General features: G+C 39.9%; 1 protein-coding gene across 1 annotated transcript; it reads right to left on the reverse strand.

The window, feature by feature from the left end:
* Positions 1 to 2,116: 2,116 nt before the first annotated feature.
* LOC116326733 (protogenin B-like) lies at positions 2,117 to 17,076 on the reverse strand. The gene is made up of 18 exons (XM_039614389.1): positions 16,934 to 17,076; positions 16,083 to 16,382; positions 12,813 to 12,957; positions 12,551 to 12,684; positions 12,167 to 12,463; positions 11,788 to 11,947; positions 11,410 to 11,657; positions 10,663 to 10,827; positions 10,134 to 10,439; positions 9,271 to 9,456; positions 7,475 to 7,570; positions 6,707 to 6,893; positions 6,414 to 6,541; positions 6,136 to 6,306; positions 5,571 to 5,753; positions 4,751 to 4,874; positions 4,508 to 4,640; positions 2,117 to 4,403 (listed from the first exon to the last, which is right to left on the reverse strand). The coding sequence occupies exons 1-18, from the start codon at positions 16,998 to 17,000 to the stop codon at positions 4,035 to 4,037; spliced, it is 3,399 nt and encodes a 1,132-aa protein (XP_039470323.1). The 5' UTR covers positions 17,001 to 17,076; the 3' UTR covers positions 2,117 to 4,034.
* Positions 17,077 to 19,206: the final 2,130 nt, after the last annotated feature.

Genomic DNA, 19,206 nt, shown 5'->3' on the forward strand with positions numbered 1-19,206 from the left:
TTCAAGAGATCGGAGGTTTTCCCAAGCATCTTAACTAAACTGTGGAAGAAAATATGTAACAAAAATGTAAATAAATAAATAGATTTATAAAATTCAAAAGCTAATTTCTGTGTATTGAAAAAAGTATAAATAAACAATTTCCAGAAACATCTTGATGCATTCTCAATCATCCAGGAAAGTAAATCTCCAAAAGTTGAATCTGTTCATCTGGACGTAGCGTTTGGTGGGAGAAACGTTTCGTCACTCATCCAAGTGACGAAACGTTTCTCCTATCCAAGTGCCTTTTCGTCACTCATCCAAGTGACGAAACGTTTCTCCCACCAAACGCTACGTCCAGATGAACAGATTCAACTTTTGGAGGTTTCCAGAAACACATTTAAGTTCAATCTTTGTACATTTGGTCAAATTTGTCAACATAGCTAGAATTTGGTGGCATTGGATGGAAATGTTTACTAAGAAATGGGCGCCTGTGTGACTGTTTCAAGTGTTTGTACTGTTTTGTTTTAGTATTTCTATTAGTAGTAGTACTATCCTGAACTTATTACATCTCACAGTCTGACTAATGCACTCTAAAACTAATTTACTACAGATAAAGCTAACACCGAATGCCTTTGCTTCTTCAGTATTTTCTGTAAATTATACAAGATTGTTTTTCATGTTTTTCATAGGGGCCTCTGGATGTCTAGAGTTTTGATCTCCTCCATACCTGCGTCATGCCCTGGAGGACGGGGCAGTGGCCCCCCACACCCTCTAGCAGATCATTACATGAAGGAACCTTTAAAAAAAAAAAAAACAAGCGCGTCCATGCTCACAGGTGTACACACACGGGTGCTCACACACACAAACTACACCCTTTTTGGCTCCTACCTCAAAGCACACTGTGCGCTGTCGATCTTACGTGCTGCACAATAATGTTTAATATTTAGTATTTACTGACATATTCCCATATATCATTGTGATGATGTTTATTACTCTCGTTTTCTTCTGCTTGCTTTCTTCTTTCTTTCTCAACAGGTGATCCAGGTGATTGATATATGTATTTTTTCTGCTTATTCTGTTGGTTTTGGTTTTTGCCCTTTTTCCCCGTCCCTCTTCCCCGCTGTTTTTCTTTCCCTCTTTCTTTCTCCCCTTTCCTTCCCCCAGTCAAGTCTGTCCCGTATTCAGCAAGTGAAAATAAAATAAACAATAAAAGGTGAATCAAATGGACCATTACGGCAAGGCTGGGATGGTCCATTTGGTAAAGTAAATCCGTTGGGCATCTTTCTTCGCCTTTAGACAATAATTCTGATGGCAAAAGAACCAAACGGGACAGATTTAAAAGAAAAAAAAGAAAAAGAAAAAAAGATTGTTTTTCATGAAGTCATGCTGTCAGAGAGATAACCTCGCTTTGGTATACAGAGGAATCCATGGTGAACCAAGTGATTCTTAGGTGCCTTGGGCACCCCTCCACAATTACGCTTGAGAGTTGGCATGAGGTGTTTGCACTGATATGCTGTGTTTGGTTTTCTCCAAACATAGCCAGACATCCCAACTATGGTCTTGTGCAAAGAATATTGATGAAGAAGTGTTGTATTTTGTTCAGATGAAACTTTACAATCCTAAGTTATGTTGCCATGTTCTTTTTTTTTTAGAGAGATGAAGCCTTTTCCTGGCAACTCTTCATAACAAGCCACACATGTTCAGTATTTTTCATGAACTTTAACATTTAACATGCTAAGTCCTGCAGAGTCTGAGATGTAGGTCTTTTTGCAGTTTCTCAGAGGATTGCACAGTCTGATCTTGAGGTAAATTTGTTAGAACATCCACTACTGGGAAGACTGCCAACCATCTTGAACATTTTCCAGTTGCGAATAATCTTCCTCACTGAATAATTATGGACTTAAAAATGTTTGGTAATGGCCCTATAACCCTTTCCAAATTGATAGGCAGCAGCAGTTGTTTTTTAAAGTTCATTGTTGACTACTTTGCTCTTTGTCATTGTTCATACATACCCAAATACTGCTAAAACCTCTACTTTTATAGAGGCACAAGATCAAAAAGTAGTCCTAGCAAACATCATATGAAAAAAAAAAAAAAAAAAAAAGACAACCTAAACAAGTGTAACACATTATTTTTTCCAAGAATTTTATTATCATCATCATCATCTACTAGTGCGACCATCTTGAGAGTATCAAAAAAAGGCTTTTTGGAACATTTTAACACATTAAATTCTTTGTTTTGTTGCTCTCTTTGGATCAAACATGTAATTTGGTATTTAAAAGCAGAAATATTTCAAAAAAACAAAACACAAAACATAACTTAAATAATAACAAATACATCTACACCCTAAAATCTACACTCGGAACCTGAATGAAGTCTGCAAAATTATCAGTGGCTTACAAAGCAATCTTTCATATTAAAGCATTTCACAGAGAAAGTTTAAACCGACCATATTTTGCAAAATGTCACATTAAAATTAGGAAATGTTTTTCTTCACATTATTATAAAATGGGTCACCTAAACTATTTAAACGTATTACTCAGTTAACAACAATTTTTGGTGATAAGCACTGTTTTTTGACATCTGAAGCTTAAAAAAACAAAAAACAAAAAAAAACTATGTAAAATGCCTTTTCAGCAACCAAACCCACAAATATCACATTTAAATGCAAATAATGTATATAATGTAAATGAAAACCAAAGAAAATTACTAAATAATACACATCAATATTCTTTGGTTAGCATTATTTGTTTTAGAAAGGTATCAAAAATTGATTATGTTGCTCTTCACACATAGGGTTTCCATTATGATAGTCAAAATCCTTCATTGTCGCACCTGGACAGGAAACATTATGGAGAGAGAAAGAGAAGTCTTTCCCATATGGCAATATTTGTGAAGGGTGACAGATGATTCTCTGAAAAATATAAACCTCATCTGTCACTGGGACGCTGGATCTTTGGTCTTGGCATCAACATTTTCGTACCAAGGATCGACTGAATAAAAGAAAAGGCTGTACCCATCTGAGGAAGCAGACAACTCTTTGGATAATAGCATCGGCATCACCGCTGCACTCAGCAATGGTCTAGAAGGCAAATGAAACAAGCCCCGGAGACTCGTGCTAAAGCTTTCACCAGAATAAAGCATTAATAAAATTTACACCGAGGAAAATCAGCGTTCTAAAGGGAAATTTACATCACTGGCACAAACAAAATTTGGGCAAGCACACCCTTAATGTAAATCTACTAAGTTTTTGGCTGCCTTAGAATATCTTCTGTAGTATCAAAAACTCTTTGGGTATAATTTTTCCCGTCTTTGGATCTCATCATCTAAAGTATGCAAAGCCCTTTGACGTTAAGGCATTATTAAAGCTTGAAGTTCAGTGCACTGGAAACGCCAAACAATACTGTTTGATAAAGCTCTACAAGGTTTGAAAAAAAATTGAATGCACTTTTCATCTTCACAACATACAGCATTCAAAGACAAACAACATGTAACGAAAGCCCTTTCAACCATGAAAACAAAAACTACGCGATAACGTTCGAACACGGTAACAAGACGTGGCAATGAAATGTTTTCACTTTGTCCCCTGAGTCAGAGATAATACTGCACAATAGGTGGTTAAAAACAAAAGGAGGTAGTAATGTATATAATGACTAGAACACTGAGGTAGATAATCAGTCTAAAAAGGCTCAACTACATCCTCCGCTCCAGTGGAAAGTAGTTAAATACAATGAAAATGCACCGCAGTACATTTCTGACATTCTCTTTTTTGACATTCATCGTGGGTGAGTTTTGGTTTAGGACAGACCATGCCAAACACAGAAATACAGGTAGGAAGTTGTTTTAAAAAACATGGAAATAAAAATGTTAGGAAGAATGTTCATACAAAATCCTGAGGTAAGTCCAAAGCAAACGCACACATCTTCCTTTGCAGCAGCAGGATTCCTGATCCCTCGTTTCCCAGGAGATACCCAAAGGGCTTCCACTCAGGAAGCGGATGAGGTAGAAGTGGCATGACTCTGGCTGTTGGGAGAGCAGATGCAGGCCTGATGACGTTAGGAGCTGGCTGCTTGACAAGTACTGGAGGCCACTGAGATGCCGCGAAGCAAGGAAGCATCAACCTCTTTTTCCACTTTAAAAGACTGCTTCAGCTCCACAACTGCGATACTGTCATCTGGCCCTAAAGATTCAGGCCTAGAGCTTCGGCTGCTCGACGGGCTGCTCATCTCTTCGTTGCTTTCTTCGTTGGAGTAGTGTCCAGAGTCACCCGTCTCTTGGCTCCCCTCACTGGTGTGAGAGCTCTCTGAGTGAAGAGGTCCGTAGATGATCTCCCGTGATGAAGACGGCAAGGGCGCAGAGCCGAGATGCTCCTCGTATCTCAGAACAGTTTTGCCAGCTTCGTATAAGCTGGCTCTGTTTTCGATCTAAAGATGAGGACAAAATTAAATTAACGTATGGAAACTACATGAGAGTGTTTTCTCAACAGACGTGTAATCACGAGAATCTTATTTGCTGTTCCATTTCTCACCTTAGCATCTATGAAGTGATCACGCATCATGGGTATAAGGGCCTCAACATTCTCCAAATGCCGTTCACTGGGAAAACCAGAACGTGGACCTTCAGGAGCTCCTACAGCAATGACTTTATGACTGGAGGATTTTCTATTAGTTAAACAAATGACAATAAATATATAAATATCAGAAAGAATGCTTATGCTTTATTACATGATTCCAAGTATTTTTTCATAATTTAAAATACAGATAATCAGTACCTTGGTTTCCCCTTACTGATCAGAATCAAAGCACATGTAATTATACAGGTCAAAGCGATGCTCACACCAACGATGATCCCCGTCATAGACCTCTGGTCTATGTGGTAGAGACCATCAGAGAACACTGGAAGATAAATAGAGAACAATTAAAGAGCTGCTATATTATAGGATTAACTTAAAATACATCTAAGAGACGGAAGTTTATTATTATTATTGTTATATTCAAACTCCTGTTAAACAAACCTGCATGTTTGTGGTTCACCGTCAATACTGCATGCAGCACTTGAAGCAAAGTCCACTAAGCATTTATTATAAAAACACTTATATTCCTCCCTTAAATATCAAAATACACGGGACTGGATGATATGAGACAGACCTTTGCCCAGACCTCTGTAAACTCTTTCCTGTCGAATTTATGGGATCAGTCACTTATTTCGAGTCTTACTGAATAAAACATTATGTGCATTTTGGAAGTTCTGATCATTCTTAGTGTCAGAACGGAGGATTATCCAATATATGCTCATCGGTTAATGACTTGTGATTTAAAAAGCTGTTAGTTAATTAGGGGTTTTGGAGTGAGATACATCCCCCATTTTTTCTTTTTTGCTTCTGTGATTCATCTCACTCTTTAAAAAAACAAAAGCAGTTTTTGTCAACAAAAGGAACGTCCATTCAATAACAATGAAACTGAAATTAAACCTAAAGACACAATCCTAACAACACAACCTTAGAATTACCACATGGGATTTTCAGTCCATGTCATTTCAGGCATAGAAATGCAATGCCATAGAAACCAAAGCCAGATAAAAGTATGTCTGACCTGTAGTATCTGGAAACCAGTCAGAGTGTCTGGGATTTTTGCTTCGGTGGACCTTTCCTCGCTTCGGTGCCAGCTCAACAATCTCAGAGAAAGGACCTTCACCCACCTCATTGGAGGCAGCTATTTTTACAAGGTAGATATTTCCTGGCTCCAGCTTCTCCAGCAAGGCCATCGTATGACTCCCTATAAATGACAGCAGAATCACACAGTAGAGAATAGATCATGGCTGTCAAACATATGGCCAGAGGTACAGAAGTAGGCCACCAGAAGATCCAATTTGTCCAACTTTGCTTTGCAAAATATTTCACTCACAAACGAGGAGATCATAAATTTGGGACTTTTCATTGTATGTTTTAATTAGGTATGGCGGCAAAGACAACATCATCACATGCAATTAAGAGGTAAAGTATAGCAGGAGGTAAACTGGGTGTGAAACATTTTTTCACACTCAGTTTTAGTTTAGTTTGACTTAACTACAATAACCTTGGCTGGATCATTCAATTCCCCAAAGAATTCTTCTGAAAAACTTATTTAACATATTATAAAAACAAAGTAAACTACTTGCCCTCTCTCTGGACTTTTTGCCAGTGTCCAGCAATCCAGTCTTTTTGTGAAGCATACAGGATGGTATAGCGTGTAATCACCACGTTGGATTCAGTGGGCTCCCTCCAGGACACCAGAGCGGTGTCTTCCTCAATCAGAGTTACTCGCACTCCTGCAGGAGGTTGGCTTGGTGCTAGGCACACAGAACACAGAACAACTCTGAGTGCATCGGTGAAAAATATGCAATGAAATGATCAGAAAGAAACAGGAAGAAACACATTTACAGTAAAATGATGTTACCTGCTGGGAGGGTTTGATGGTGAACTACAGAACTCCAGGGACTCGACATCTGGTCCACATGAAGGCGTACCACAAACTCATAACGAGTGTTTGGATCCAACTTCTGAACTGTCACACTTTGCTTCGTACTGCAGAGAAACAAGATTCCCACATCATGGCAATTTGGCAGGAAATAGCCCAGAATACATTCTCACAAATTACATGAAATACATGATGTGAATTATTAAAGGGATGTACTCATCAAACCAAACTAAAAGCAGGCTTCAATTCTCCTGCCTTTGCGAGGTTCTTACGTTTGCAGGTAGCGTATTGCAAAGACGTTATGAGTGCCCACAGGTGTACAGCGGACTGTATAACTGACAGCCTTGCCAGAAGGGAAAGGAGGATGACTCCAGCGCAGGGACACTGCAGATGAATTGCCGTCCAAAACAGTGACTTGATTTGGAGGTGGAGGAGCTGCTGCAAGTTGGTCTCTAGCCGCTAAAGGAGGAAAGAACGAGTCATTTTTTATTTTTTTTTTAATTTACAGGCAAAGGTTGTATTTCATTTTTAGTATCAGCCATGAAAGTACTGAAGTCATTTACTATAAATACACTATATTGTACAATACTATAGTATTGATAGTATTAAAAATGCTTTATTGAAAAAAACAAAACAAAACCCATTAACATCAGCATAAAAACTGCACTGGGAGCTTCATGGGTTGGGGTTTCCATATCCAAGGAGCTCCTGTAGGTGTAATGTGCAAATGGCCCAGTACTTCTGTCCATGTAGTGTTTGAAAAACATTTATATTAATAGAGCCTCTGGATTTCAAAATGATACATTTCTTTTTGTTTCAATTGGTGTGGAAGAGGGAAAAAATTATCAAGCAGCATTAAGTAAAGCTGTTAGTGGAGAATCAACCTCAACAAACCATCATCAGAAGACCAAAGAGAATGAATGAAAACGCGAAGAAATTATTCATCTAAGGCTTGTGTGTTGACAAGATTTTCAAATAAAGGTTTGGGTTGGCTGCAAAAGAGCAGTCTTTGGGAATTGATGCTTTACACCAATACTTACACACACATCCTGGGGTACTGATGGTCTGGTCTCTTTGGTGACCGTCTCCAACTTTGCTGACAGACAGAATCTTGACGTGATACTTTTTCCGTGGATCTGGAATGATAATATTCAGATTTTAGCCATTTTAATGGACATTTTGCTAGAATAAAAACATTTAATCATTAAAAAAAAGCTGCTTTAGTTGAAAATATTGTCTAGTAAAGCTGAGAGATCATGGTGGTTAATAAATGGAACAAGATCTATCTAAAAAAAGAAGAGTGAGAGGGGGACATAAGGACAATTAGCTGCAGGAGGGTAACTGCTGGTCTTAACTGGCCATCCCCCATGTATGGACAATACATGGCCTCCTGAGTCACCCCAACTTTTCATTTGTCTCGTGGTGTCATGTGTAACGACCATGAGAAAGCTCAACCAGGCCCAAGCCAATGTAAATAAGGTGACATGCCCAAATCTACAGCATGAATGTTATCGCTCCATGATTCTGCACTTTCACTGACTTTACAGCTATGAAGCCCTAATAGCACAAGCTTGCTTTAACATACAATACAAATTACTGATGACCACAGAAATAAACAAAGGTGGATGAGGTAAAATATTTCAATAGTACATTCAGGACAGCCACAAAAAAAATCTGAAGTAAACAAGACCTCTAAGGTCTGAACTTTTCATTTAAAAATATTCTGTCACATTGTATATTTTAACTTGAGAAACTACTATTTTTCCTCAGCCCCTAAATCAGGATGCTTTTAGGGAGCGTTAAAATTTGTAATGCCTCTGGAGTGAAAGGTCACCCTTTGGGTATTGACCAGCGAAGGCAATGTGTCCAGGCCTCTTGTGGGGGCTGGGGTAGGGGCAGCGTTCAGCTGCTGGGATTGTAGGCCCATGGGACAGGAGGGGGGTTTGACTGGGGTCACCGGGTCAGGACAAGAACAGAAAGAATCCAGGAGCGGGACTGTGGGATAGGAGGTGGGCCTCTTTTGTTATTTTCTATCGCTTTTGTGTTACAGCCTTAAACTTGGAGCAACAAAAGAAGTTCAGCGATATTGTGAAATATCAGACTAATAGCCACTTGTGATTTTTTTAAACTTAATACTGAAGAGTTTTGGATTTTTAGACAGGTTAGTAACACAAACAGATTTCAAATAGAGACATGCAAACTTCTCCCATTTCAGCTTATTTGGGACTTAGAAATCAAACTGTGCTCAAAGACTAAATGATCACGTTAGATTAATATGGGCCTACTTTTATAATATATATATATATATATATATATATATATGTAGTATCTGTAGATTATTTAAATGGACATCAGAGACAACTGGTGGGGGTAGGGTACTAATCCAAGTGTGCTATCCCACGGCTGGAGGTCAGTGGCTTGCTCTGGTCTTTGTTCATGTGCACTAGTGTCCATCTGAAAAAAGGGTAGCGGCCAGGGTCTTACAAGCCACGTCTGGCCCTGGACAAAACACAATGGCTAAGCATAATTATGCAAGGCCCGAGATGGCTAGTAGTGGAGGGAGGGACATCTGGAACCTGACCTCTAAACCTGGGCTCGTACTCCAGCCTGACTGGAGAGTACTGCTGGTTAGGCAGGAGGGGTCAGCACATATTGATCAGGATAGGGGGTGGAAATGCAAATGCAGAAGCCGACTGCCCATTGAATTAAATTTGAGTGATGCAAAAATGACCCATCACTCTCTGCCGTCTCCAGTCCAAATCACAGGTGCAGATAAAGGAAATTTACTAATCGTAAACATTTTTTTAATTTACTCCTGTGTTCTATGCACACTCACCAAGGCCACCAATAGTGTATGTATTTGTTTGAGCCTGCAGCTGGATGTCGGGCTGCTCTGGTTGTCCTTCCTCGTGGTAACACAGCCGATAGCCCTGAATAGCCACAGATTCAGGGGAGCTTTGCCAGCGTGCCACAATGGAGGTGCAGTTTAAAGCTTCAAGTTGAAGAATAGGGGCTGAAGGCACTAAGAAGGCAGCAGAGAGGGCACTCATGAGAATTATGAGACTTCTGACCATAACAGAAGACAAGAAACAATAACAACAGGATAGCCAAAGAATGGATTGACACCGCAGTCAAACTAAGAAATCCCTTTTGGTTTTAGTGTTTTACAACAATGTGTAAATATAAAGCTAAAATTCAGCTTTGGTGGAAAAAAAACAACAACAAAAAACAACAACCTCCCCAGCACATCGGGCTATGAAAATAGGATATTCTTTCCCCCCACATAGATGCCTGAGGCCCTCTCTTTATGACCCGTGACTGAGGCCAATCTAGCATCACTGACAGCAAAGGGCAAAGGTTTCTGAGTAACCAACACAAAGACTGTGGGACAATGCTAAAACAGCAAACTCCAGTCATACGCTGGCCACTCTGCATGAACTCTAGTGTCCTGGTTTTCAAAGAGCAGCCAAACAGCGATGCAACAAAAGAAAAAAGGTTCTGCTAGTTACACGTTTAAACACTATCTGATTTCACTTCGCTGTAGCATTTACTAATCTGCTTTTTAAACTTAATTTATTTTTATACTGCATGAAAACAGGAATAAACTAGAATCACAATCATGTGATGAGCCTGCAGAGACTTTTTTTTTTAAGCAGCTAAATTTACGTTTTTTTCTTTATCAGACTTCTGCTGGTTTACCTTTGTTGTTGGAGGTCTTAGGCGTACGGTGTGATGTCCATGCTGAGGGCTCACACCAACCCACTCGGGTGGCTGCGGCCATGCGGAGCAGGTAGATGGTGTCAGGCTGCAGCCCCTCCAGCAGGTATTCAGTGCTGTTCTGCAGTAGCTCTACAGATGTGACGGTGCTGTCTGCAGCTGTGCGATAAGAGAGTCTATATGCAGACACACGACCGCGGCTCACCTTGGCTGGCAGTGGCTGCCAGCTCACCTGGATGTCTGTCGTGCTGTGGCTGGTCAGGCTCAGCTCCGGAGTACGAAGAGGCACTAAGAAAAAAAAAATTGGATATCGAAAATGTATTAAAAACTAGAGATTTTTCTACTTATTATTCAAATCAACCAAATTTTCTTAATAAAAATCTGATTCACAACACTACAATCTTGCTAATTTCCTTCCAAAACGTGCTTTGCATACACCCAGTTGCACGCAAGCTAGCTTAACTACCAAAATGATTTACTGCGAGGAATGTTGGAAGCGCTTCAAGCTTACCATCCTCCAGGGTATGTTGACTGACTTGGTCTGACATTCGACTGGCTCCCATTGGCATATAAGCTACAATGTAAAAGCTGTAGTTTCGAGCTGGCTCCAGGTCATCGATGATGTAACTGGTAGTGTCGTTGCCAATAACAACTTGGTATTCTTCATTGTTTAGACCTGAAAAAAAAAAAAAAAATCATATAGCAAGTCATTAATTAGGGTAAGATTATCCACAAGAGAGTGGAAAAAATAAAAGCGAGTTTAACTTGGTTGCCAAGTGTGCGTCCTATAAACAATCACTGCTTGGAAAGGATTCAAGTTTCTGAATTCTCTTTTTTTGTGTAAACGTGTAATGAAAATGATAAACATAACTGACTCCAGCCAGCATAAAATAAACCCAGTTTAACATCTAAAAGTCAGCTTTTACTCAACTCAACTATTACTTTAATGGTTAAAGTGAATACAATCTTACAACTTTAGTTTGCAAAACTTTTTTTTTTTTTTTTTTTTTTAAAGTTCGCTGTCCCTTTAAGTCCGAGCAGAATGAGCTAGAGAGTGGACAAAGGGCTGACTAAGCTTGTTGTTATTTAAGTGAAGTTGCCTTGACCCCTGCGCTGTGCAGCAGCAACAGATGGCCTTCACCAAGGAAAGTTGATCATGTGAGAGTGTGATGCAGCATAATGTGGTAGACCCGCCAGCCTTTTAAGGCCCAAATGATAAGAAGAATCAAATTAACCATCTTTTTCCTCTGTGTCTCACCTTCAGCCTTCATATAATGGATAGAGTAGGCAATGACTTTGTCTGCATTGTACAAAGGTCTCTCCCAGGCCAGTAAGATAGCAGAGCTTGAGATGGTCTCAGCATGGATATTTCTCGGAGCACTGGGCCTGTCCTCGGACATGACAACAATAAGGCGAGCCAAGGACAGCACAGATCCCTGTTCATTCTCTGCTACACACTGATAGATGGCATCATCCTCAGGAATAATCTGTGTAATCACCAGTTTACTATGAAACAAAAGAAAAAAGGAAAAAGAAAAATCAGCAAAGCCAAAGAAGCCAGCTTATTTAAGCAGGTTTGTCTTTCATAACGTTTAATTAAGTTTAAGAGTGCCCAAAACTCCTGTCTATACTTTACCTGCTATACATCTTAATCCTCCCATTTAAGTGAACTTGTTCTCCATTCTTCAGCCAGGTGATGCGAGGCGTGGGTACTCCCTCTGCTTGGCACATGAACCGGGCAGTGCCTGCCCTCGGACGGGTCTGGCTTTCAGGTTTCTCAACTATGTTTGGCGGCACTGAAACAACAGCATAACAGAAGAGCTAATGGTTACCTTTCATTAAGCCATGGAGTTCGAGCTGTGAGGCATCTTGCACCGAACACATTTGTTACTTGGGCGTATAAACATTTTCAAAACCTTTAGTTATCAGTCTGTATACTGAATATAAGAACCAGGCCAAAGATGTGATCTGAAGACATCTGTGGCATAATCATCAAAGATGATCATGATCATTACCTAATACTGTGAGGTTGGCTGCAGCAGTGGTGTGGTTGCGGGTTCCAGGGGTGGTGGCCCTGCAAAGGTAGACTCCGCTGTGCTTGGTACTGACATCAGTAATAACCAGGTTTCCATTGCCCAACACTTTGGCGTTATACACATCAATGGGTTTACTGTCAGCACGGCTCCAGGAGATGATGGGCCGGGGATTCCCTGTGGCCACACACTCCAACACCACCGTTTGGTGAAGAGAAACTGTCACATTTTGAGGTCCAGCAATGATTCTGGGTCTCTGACGTAGTTTAGGGCCTGCATCTTTACAAGAAAATGCAAACAAAAAAAGTCAGGGAATGACAGTGCTTAACACTCATTCCTAAAATGCAGTCAGTGCAACTAATTTACCTTGGTTGACTGTAAGTGTGGCCTCTCGACTCTTTAACACACTACCGATGTTAGTTGCCACACATCGATAGTGTCCGGCATCCTCCAGTTGTACATTGTGAATCTGAAGAACTCCGTTTGGCAAAACAGTTATTCTGAAAACATACAAAACATACAGTCTGGGTCAAACTAGAACGCTCATGTGAAACCCAACAGAATATGTCGGCTAAAAAATAAACTAATAAAATTGTGTCTAAATTAGTTATGATTTTTCCTCAGTTACCTGTCCGTCTGCAGTGGCAGTGTCCTTTGGTTGAGCTCCCAGTTTATGGTAGCAGGTGGGCTTGAGATGACTGCACAGGAGAATCGTGCCACAGAGCCCACAGTCACCACAACAGGCACAGGATGCAACACAAACTCTGAGATACCTGTGAAAAAATTAAACAATCAATTTCAACTAATTAATTTGTTTTAGTACCAGATGAATATAATGCATTTCTTTTGGTAAAATATCATACATTATGCATGCAAAGCCCTGACTTTGATGAATGGTAATTGATTAGATGAAAGGTACTGATTTTATTTTTGTGCAGATGAGCTATGAGGTCCTCTTCTGACCAGCTGGCCTAATCAATGGATCAGTTCAACAATGACACTGAATGATGCATTATTATATATAAAAAGTAATCAATTCACTTCACATAAAAAAACAAAAAAAAAAACAAAACTGTAAGCAAAAGTAGACATGAAAAATGGCGAACAATGCTGAACTATAAAGCTGTGGTCATTTTTTGCACACACATGCAACAATTAGCTTTTCTGACACATATTTTAGACTTTAAATCTACTTTAAAATTACAAAAACAGTGCACTCTTTATTTATGCACTTCCGAAACGTGTTTTAATAGCCACCACAAATAAGCAACCATCAATCTGCATTTAACTGAAGGCTACAAGATATGATCAATGATCTTCATTTATTAAGGTGATAACCATCTCCCTGCCCCCTCACTCACAGGAAGGAAGTCAATATCATGTTAAAGGAAATCAATGCTCTGTTTACCCACTAAAACTTCCACATTCAGATTCTGGGATTTAGAACATCAAAATTGAGGAGCAGTGCTTCCATTTAAAATCTTGTCTCATCAGTATCAAACAAATAAAACTTTGATTCCGTATCTGTGAGGCGAATAAAGACTGCTTTTTGAATGGATTTGGGAATAGTTCCTCTGAACTTGCAATAAGGGGTTGGTTTAAGGTTAATGTACAACAGCAAAATATCACAAAAATAAATACACTTATTTAGTCGCCAATCATTTGTCTTATTGTGAAGTCTGTTACTAGTCACATGCTCCTATTTCTGACACCAAGACAGGCTGGTGGACATCCTGAAAAAATACACAACGTCTGCTAGGACGTTAACAATACGATGCTGACCACCTGGTTTTGCTCTTGGAGATGGAGGGTGTGGCCAATCTGCTAATATGGTCACCTCTGTTGTAGACTGCAGATCAATGTCTAGGTCAAACAACAGAAAGGTCTCTCCAAAGAGGTCAAAGTGCACTGCAACCCAGTGTCAATTCCATTTTAGCCCAAACTGGCCAGATCGAAGCCAGTTTACCATTGGCCAACCAAAGAGACCAGGTGATTCAAATGTGGGGGGTTTTTTCCTCCCCCAAATGAGATAGTTGTAATGACCTGAACTACTGCAAATATATTTTATATACATATAAAAGGGCAGCCCAAAATTTAAAGCCACACCTGTGTTCATATCTGCAAAAGAAATAGTTTCTATGGCCAGCTGGAATATAATCAGATCTTCTGATTTCTGAGATGAAGACACAGGAGTGTGAGAAAACCTCAGCCCAGCTGGCCTTTGCAGCTGTTTCTCCCAACACTTTTATTCCTTTTACATGGTTTGTGTGGTTTTCCCTGTAATGAACTGATGAGTTTTACCAACTTAGAAATGCCATCTTCCTTAGAAATGTAAGCCTTTTTTTGTGCACCAATGTAGTAAATTTCAACTCCAGTCATTATTTTTTGTGGCACACCATTTGGAATCAACTGTTGTAAGCTATGTTCAGAAAGACATGATTTCTGACATCTTTCCAGTTCCTGGATTTGTTAAAATTGGAGACTTGGTGAAAGAAATAACCTTAAAAAATGCCTCCTTTTATGTGGAGGATCAGGCTCAATCACTCACATGACAAACTGGCCTTTCTTTAACAAAAGCGCTGTGCTTGACAGGGCAACAGAGAGGCTGATCCAGTGAAAGGGGTTGTGGGCTGGGCAGAAGAACAGCAGGCCGACCCAGCTAAAGCAGGCCTGTGACATCACAAAGCCTTTCCCCAGCTGACCCCTGACCCCAGGACCTCTGGACAGAAGGGGAGCACAGAGGAGCCCCATCCTCCACTCCCCCGCCTACAGCTGACCAAAAACCTTTAACCCTTTCACAGACAATGGCTGAATCCCAAACCAAACTTGACTTTGGATGATTTTAGGTGGTCAACTTCTAGAAATTCTTATCAAATAGAAAACAACTGCAAAGAGTGCATTTTGGTGCCCAATGGTAAAATCAACAGTGGGGATGAATTTATTCAAACATAAAACATTTTTTTTCCTCCATCAAATGTCCAGTGACAGGAAAATGCACTAGCTTTTGTTTGCTAACCCATCAGGTTTATGTGTAGACGCCTCTCTAAATGTACATACTGAGCAAATAAAATGTTTTTTTTTTTTTTATTGCTTTGAATCTCATTTTCTTGGATTGAAGTTGTAGTTTTTTTCTAATGCTGAGTATTGATGCTAATCTCTATAACCCCAGTGCCCTCTCAGTATATTGCAGAGGCCAGTACTAGTTTCCATGACACCCGTCATGGGATATCCCCTTCTAAGAACTATGAAAAGTGTCCATGGTAGACCAGGCCCATTGTATAGACACAGCTGTCCTGGCCACTGATATGTGGACAAATAAATGCCCCAGAATCAGGCCTTTTCTTCTGGATCAGTCAGGGGCACTCCAAATAAAGGCTTAAAGGCAAATGGCCTTTCAGAGATTCCTTGGGGTAGCAGACCATTCGCCAGTTACACACCACTATAGTCCACTCATATTTAAAGAAAGGAACTTATAGTTCCTTACTTTTGGCACTATTTATAGGATACCTACATAAAATTTGTGAGTGATACTTAGTCAAAATACAGAAAACCTGGTCTGCTTTATTATGGAGTATTTATGAACCTTTAGATTTACTCCCCATCTACATTTAGCGGTCTTTTACAGTGATTTTAACACTGGACTAGCAGCTTTTAATTCTGACACAGAAGCTTGTGTTTCAGAGGATCTTCCCAGGAAAATGAAAGCAGAGGGACTGAGGTACATCTGCCTCCCCTTTCCAGGTTTGTTGTCCATGAACTTGCCATTGTGATTTTTGCATGCTGACAACACCACAAAGTCAATACCACCAGCAAGTCTAACCAGTCACCACACTGATCAATGGAAGAAAGGAAGAAAGTCCACGTTAGGAAATTCTTTCACCTGGAGATCCATACTCACTTGCGATAGTCAAACGTGATCTTTGGCTTAAGATAGCTCCAAATTTGTTTTGGGAGAGGCACTGGTAGAATCCTTCATCTGAATCCTCCTTGGTATGCTTTATCTTTGGTATGTACAAGGAGCCATTTGGCAGGAAGTGTATGTGCTCACTTTCTGCCAGCTTAACCCCATTCCTCAGCCACTTGATGGTGACTGGAGGCTGTCCATGGGCCTGACAGTCCAATACAGCGGGGTCCTTTGGTAATACAGTAACATCACTGGGCTCTGTGATGAAGGACAACTCGCTGAAACATAAAACACCTACAGGGAAAGAGAGGCTGCATTATTAAGAAGAGAAGAAGACTAAAGCAGGTCATACTTACCCCATATAACCTGTCAGAAAAACCTCACTGATTACAGGATTATTTTATTTTAAAGATCATCCAGCATTATGTAGTTGACATACATGTATTTTCTCAACATAACAACCTCTATAAAAAGCAGCTGCATGTCTTAATGTTAATATTTAACGTGTTAAGACAATTCATAATTCGGAAACAATGATGTGAAAATATTATCTGACGTGAAAGCTGAAGGTACGCGTCCCAAACGACGGAGCTTTATCGCCTTAAAGTTGAAAGTTCAGCGACATGCCATCTTATCTCATCTCATTCAACGTGGAACAAAAAGCAAAGCTATGTTAAAATAATAGAGCTAAAATAGTTTGTTTCAAAGAAGAACGGCTGTAGGCAATACAAGCGTAATGTACAATCAGCGGTAGAGGTGTGTGGACAGGAAAGGTCAAGCACCGCTAAAAGTTAACTCATTCCCAACCATAATGTCAATAATTTAAAAAACAAACAAACACTTACTTGATAAAGGAAGACACAAAACAAAAAGCAGCCAGTGCCGGAAAAATTTCATCCTAAAATTTGCCATTTATCCAGAGTGCTCTGTCATTTTTTCCCCCCACCGAGCGGACGCAGCTCCTCTCCGTGATGCTCTCAGATCCCCAATGACGCTTCTGCCAGCAGAATAGTACCAGCGGCTCTACTGGGGTACCGGGGAGGGGGGCCCCACCCCGCCTTCTAACGCATGCGCACATAATAGACGAGCGTAAAAGTGAAGTCAGATGACCACGCGCTCCTTGGAAAATCTCACAAGATGACAATCTTTAATTATTATTATTTTTAACTAAATACTTTTGTTTATAACACCTACATGGTGGTCTAGCCCCGAGGTTTCAAACATACAGACAGCTCGTCCCACTGGCTGGCTTTGCAAAGTGTGAAAAATCATTAAAAAGAAAAATAACACCTTGCTAGCCCACAGACCACAATTTGTTTGGCACTGCAAATCTGATGTAGCTGATTATCACAGCTCTTTAAGGCCCTCACCTGAACAACAGCATATCTCACAGACAGGACTTCATGCAGCCTGCAGCTTACACCCCTGATTGAATGTGACATTGAGTTTCACCCTTCGTGAGTATGTAAATTCCTATTAATGTATTAATAATATGGGTCATATGTAAAAGTAAAAACTGCTTTGTTATGACATAATGTTGTCCTTTCTTTCTTTTGTTCTAATCTAACTCTGTGTTTAATTACATATTTTTAGCTCAGTGAAACTTTCTGAATATTTAAGGCTTACTTTTTTAACTTTTCGTGGGACTTCATGTGGACTCCAGCTGTTGTCCTTCTCCATTATGTCATTTGCCATTTTTGCTTACTCTGCATGTGACACAGCCTATTCCATGCCTATTAGTTTGTTCATGGATTTTTAAATACCATAAAGCCCTATAGAAAACTGAATTCAATTCCTTTTAGGCTGTTAACATTTCAGGATCAAGCACTGATCAGAAGCATTGACTAGATTACCTACACACTGATCAGAAATCAACAACCAGTTTTCAATGTTTCAATAGATCAAATGTTCTGGACAACAAAATAAGATGAACTTTTGAATTATCAGTTACCAGCAGCTAATAAGGTCACATTGAACAGCATCTGCTCCTACAGCAGAGCCTAGTAATTATGATGAGATATTGATGGCTGCTAGTCAGCTGCTTAATGAATTCAGATATTGATCCAGCGACTGTGCCTTTTGACAATGGCCCTCCTGTCTCCAGGCTCTCATTCAGTAGCAATACAATGGACTCCAGCTGTGAGCTCAGCCACGCTGTATCAGCAAAACCTCCCTCCACTTGCACAGGTAAATAAAGTCATCACGCTGGTAAATGTGCTCCCTCACAAAACATATCACACTCTCTTTCTCAGCTACATCTATGAATGGTTGTTTACTGATTTCAGAGGATTGCTACTTAAAAACATGCATCGCCAAACTCCAATATCCAATCAAATGAGGAGACATGAGTGTAATTATGTATTGATTAGAACTAACTATTGATTTAATCATTTAAAGCCTTCTAGTCATAACTCAAGGCTCAAAATCATTTGTCAGGCAAATAGCATGTGCTAAAGTGTTTACTCAGTACTAATAATTTATGCGAAAAATACGTTTTGGTCACCTTCTCAAAACCCTCAGTGATAATAGTAATTGTCACTGTGCACACTTTTGCCCCCCAGTATGTTTAACTGTAGATTCTTTATTACCATGTTCTAGCCTATCAAAAACAAACACTGCATTTTTTTTCCTTGTGAAATCTGTTGACTCATGTTGCTAAATGTTGGCTGAAGTAACCACTGGCCCCGTATGGCTAAAGGTCAGGGTGTTTGGCCATGATCAATAGGGTTAAGGTCATTAACATATGATGAATATCATGAGGCCCTGGGAAAGCAGAGCAGAGGACCAAAGAGCTGGACTCTGGTTGGCTGTAGCTTGTTTCCAGGAGAGGCCAACCCCCCTACAGACCTTAGAGGTCAGTTGAAGAGCTGCTGACCTCTAACCTTGGGTCGAGAAGGTGATGGAGAGGTTTGAAGTTTGCATAAAACAGACTGATAAAGTATTAAATATGTGCGGTGTTTAATCAAAGACAAATAAACATCAGTGTTAGTATATTTGGAAAAATCTTTACTGTACAAGCTTTATTTCTTAGTCTCCTTTCCAAAGATATGTCAAAAATAGCAGGAATCACAAATTGTTCAACTAGTAAAGCAACCAATTCCTTTATTTTTGCTTGGTT

The sequence above is a fragment of the Oreochromis aureus genome, linkage group 7 (genome assembly GCF_013358895.1).
Source record: "Oreochromis aureus strain Israel breed Guangdong linkage group 7, ZZ_aureus, whole genome shotgun sequence".
Classification (NCBI taxonomy): domain Eukaryota; kingdom Metazoa; phylum Chordata; class Actinopteri; order Cichliformes; family Cichlidae; genus Oreochromis; species Oreochromis aureus.

Coding starts and splice junctions, on each gene's coding strand:
- LOC116326733 (XM_039614389.1), bottom strand. CDS start 17,000: ATGGCAAATTTTAGGATGAAATTTTTCCGGCACTGGCTGCTTTTTGTT. Junction 10,828..11,409: donor CCATTATATGAAGGCTGAAG/GTGAGACACAGA, acceptor TTTTTTTTTCAG/GTCTAAACAATGAAGAATAC. Junction 5,754..6,135: donor GCAAAAAGTCCAGAGAGAGG/GCAAGTAGTTTA, acceptor TGTCATTTATAG/GGAGTCATACGATGGCCTTG.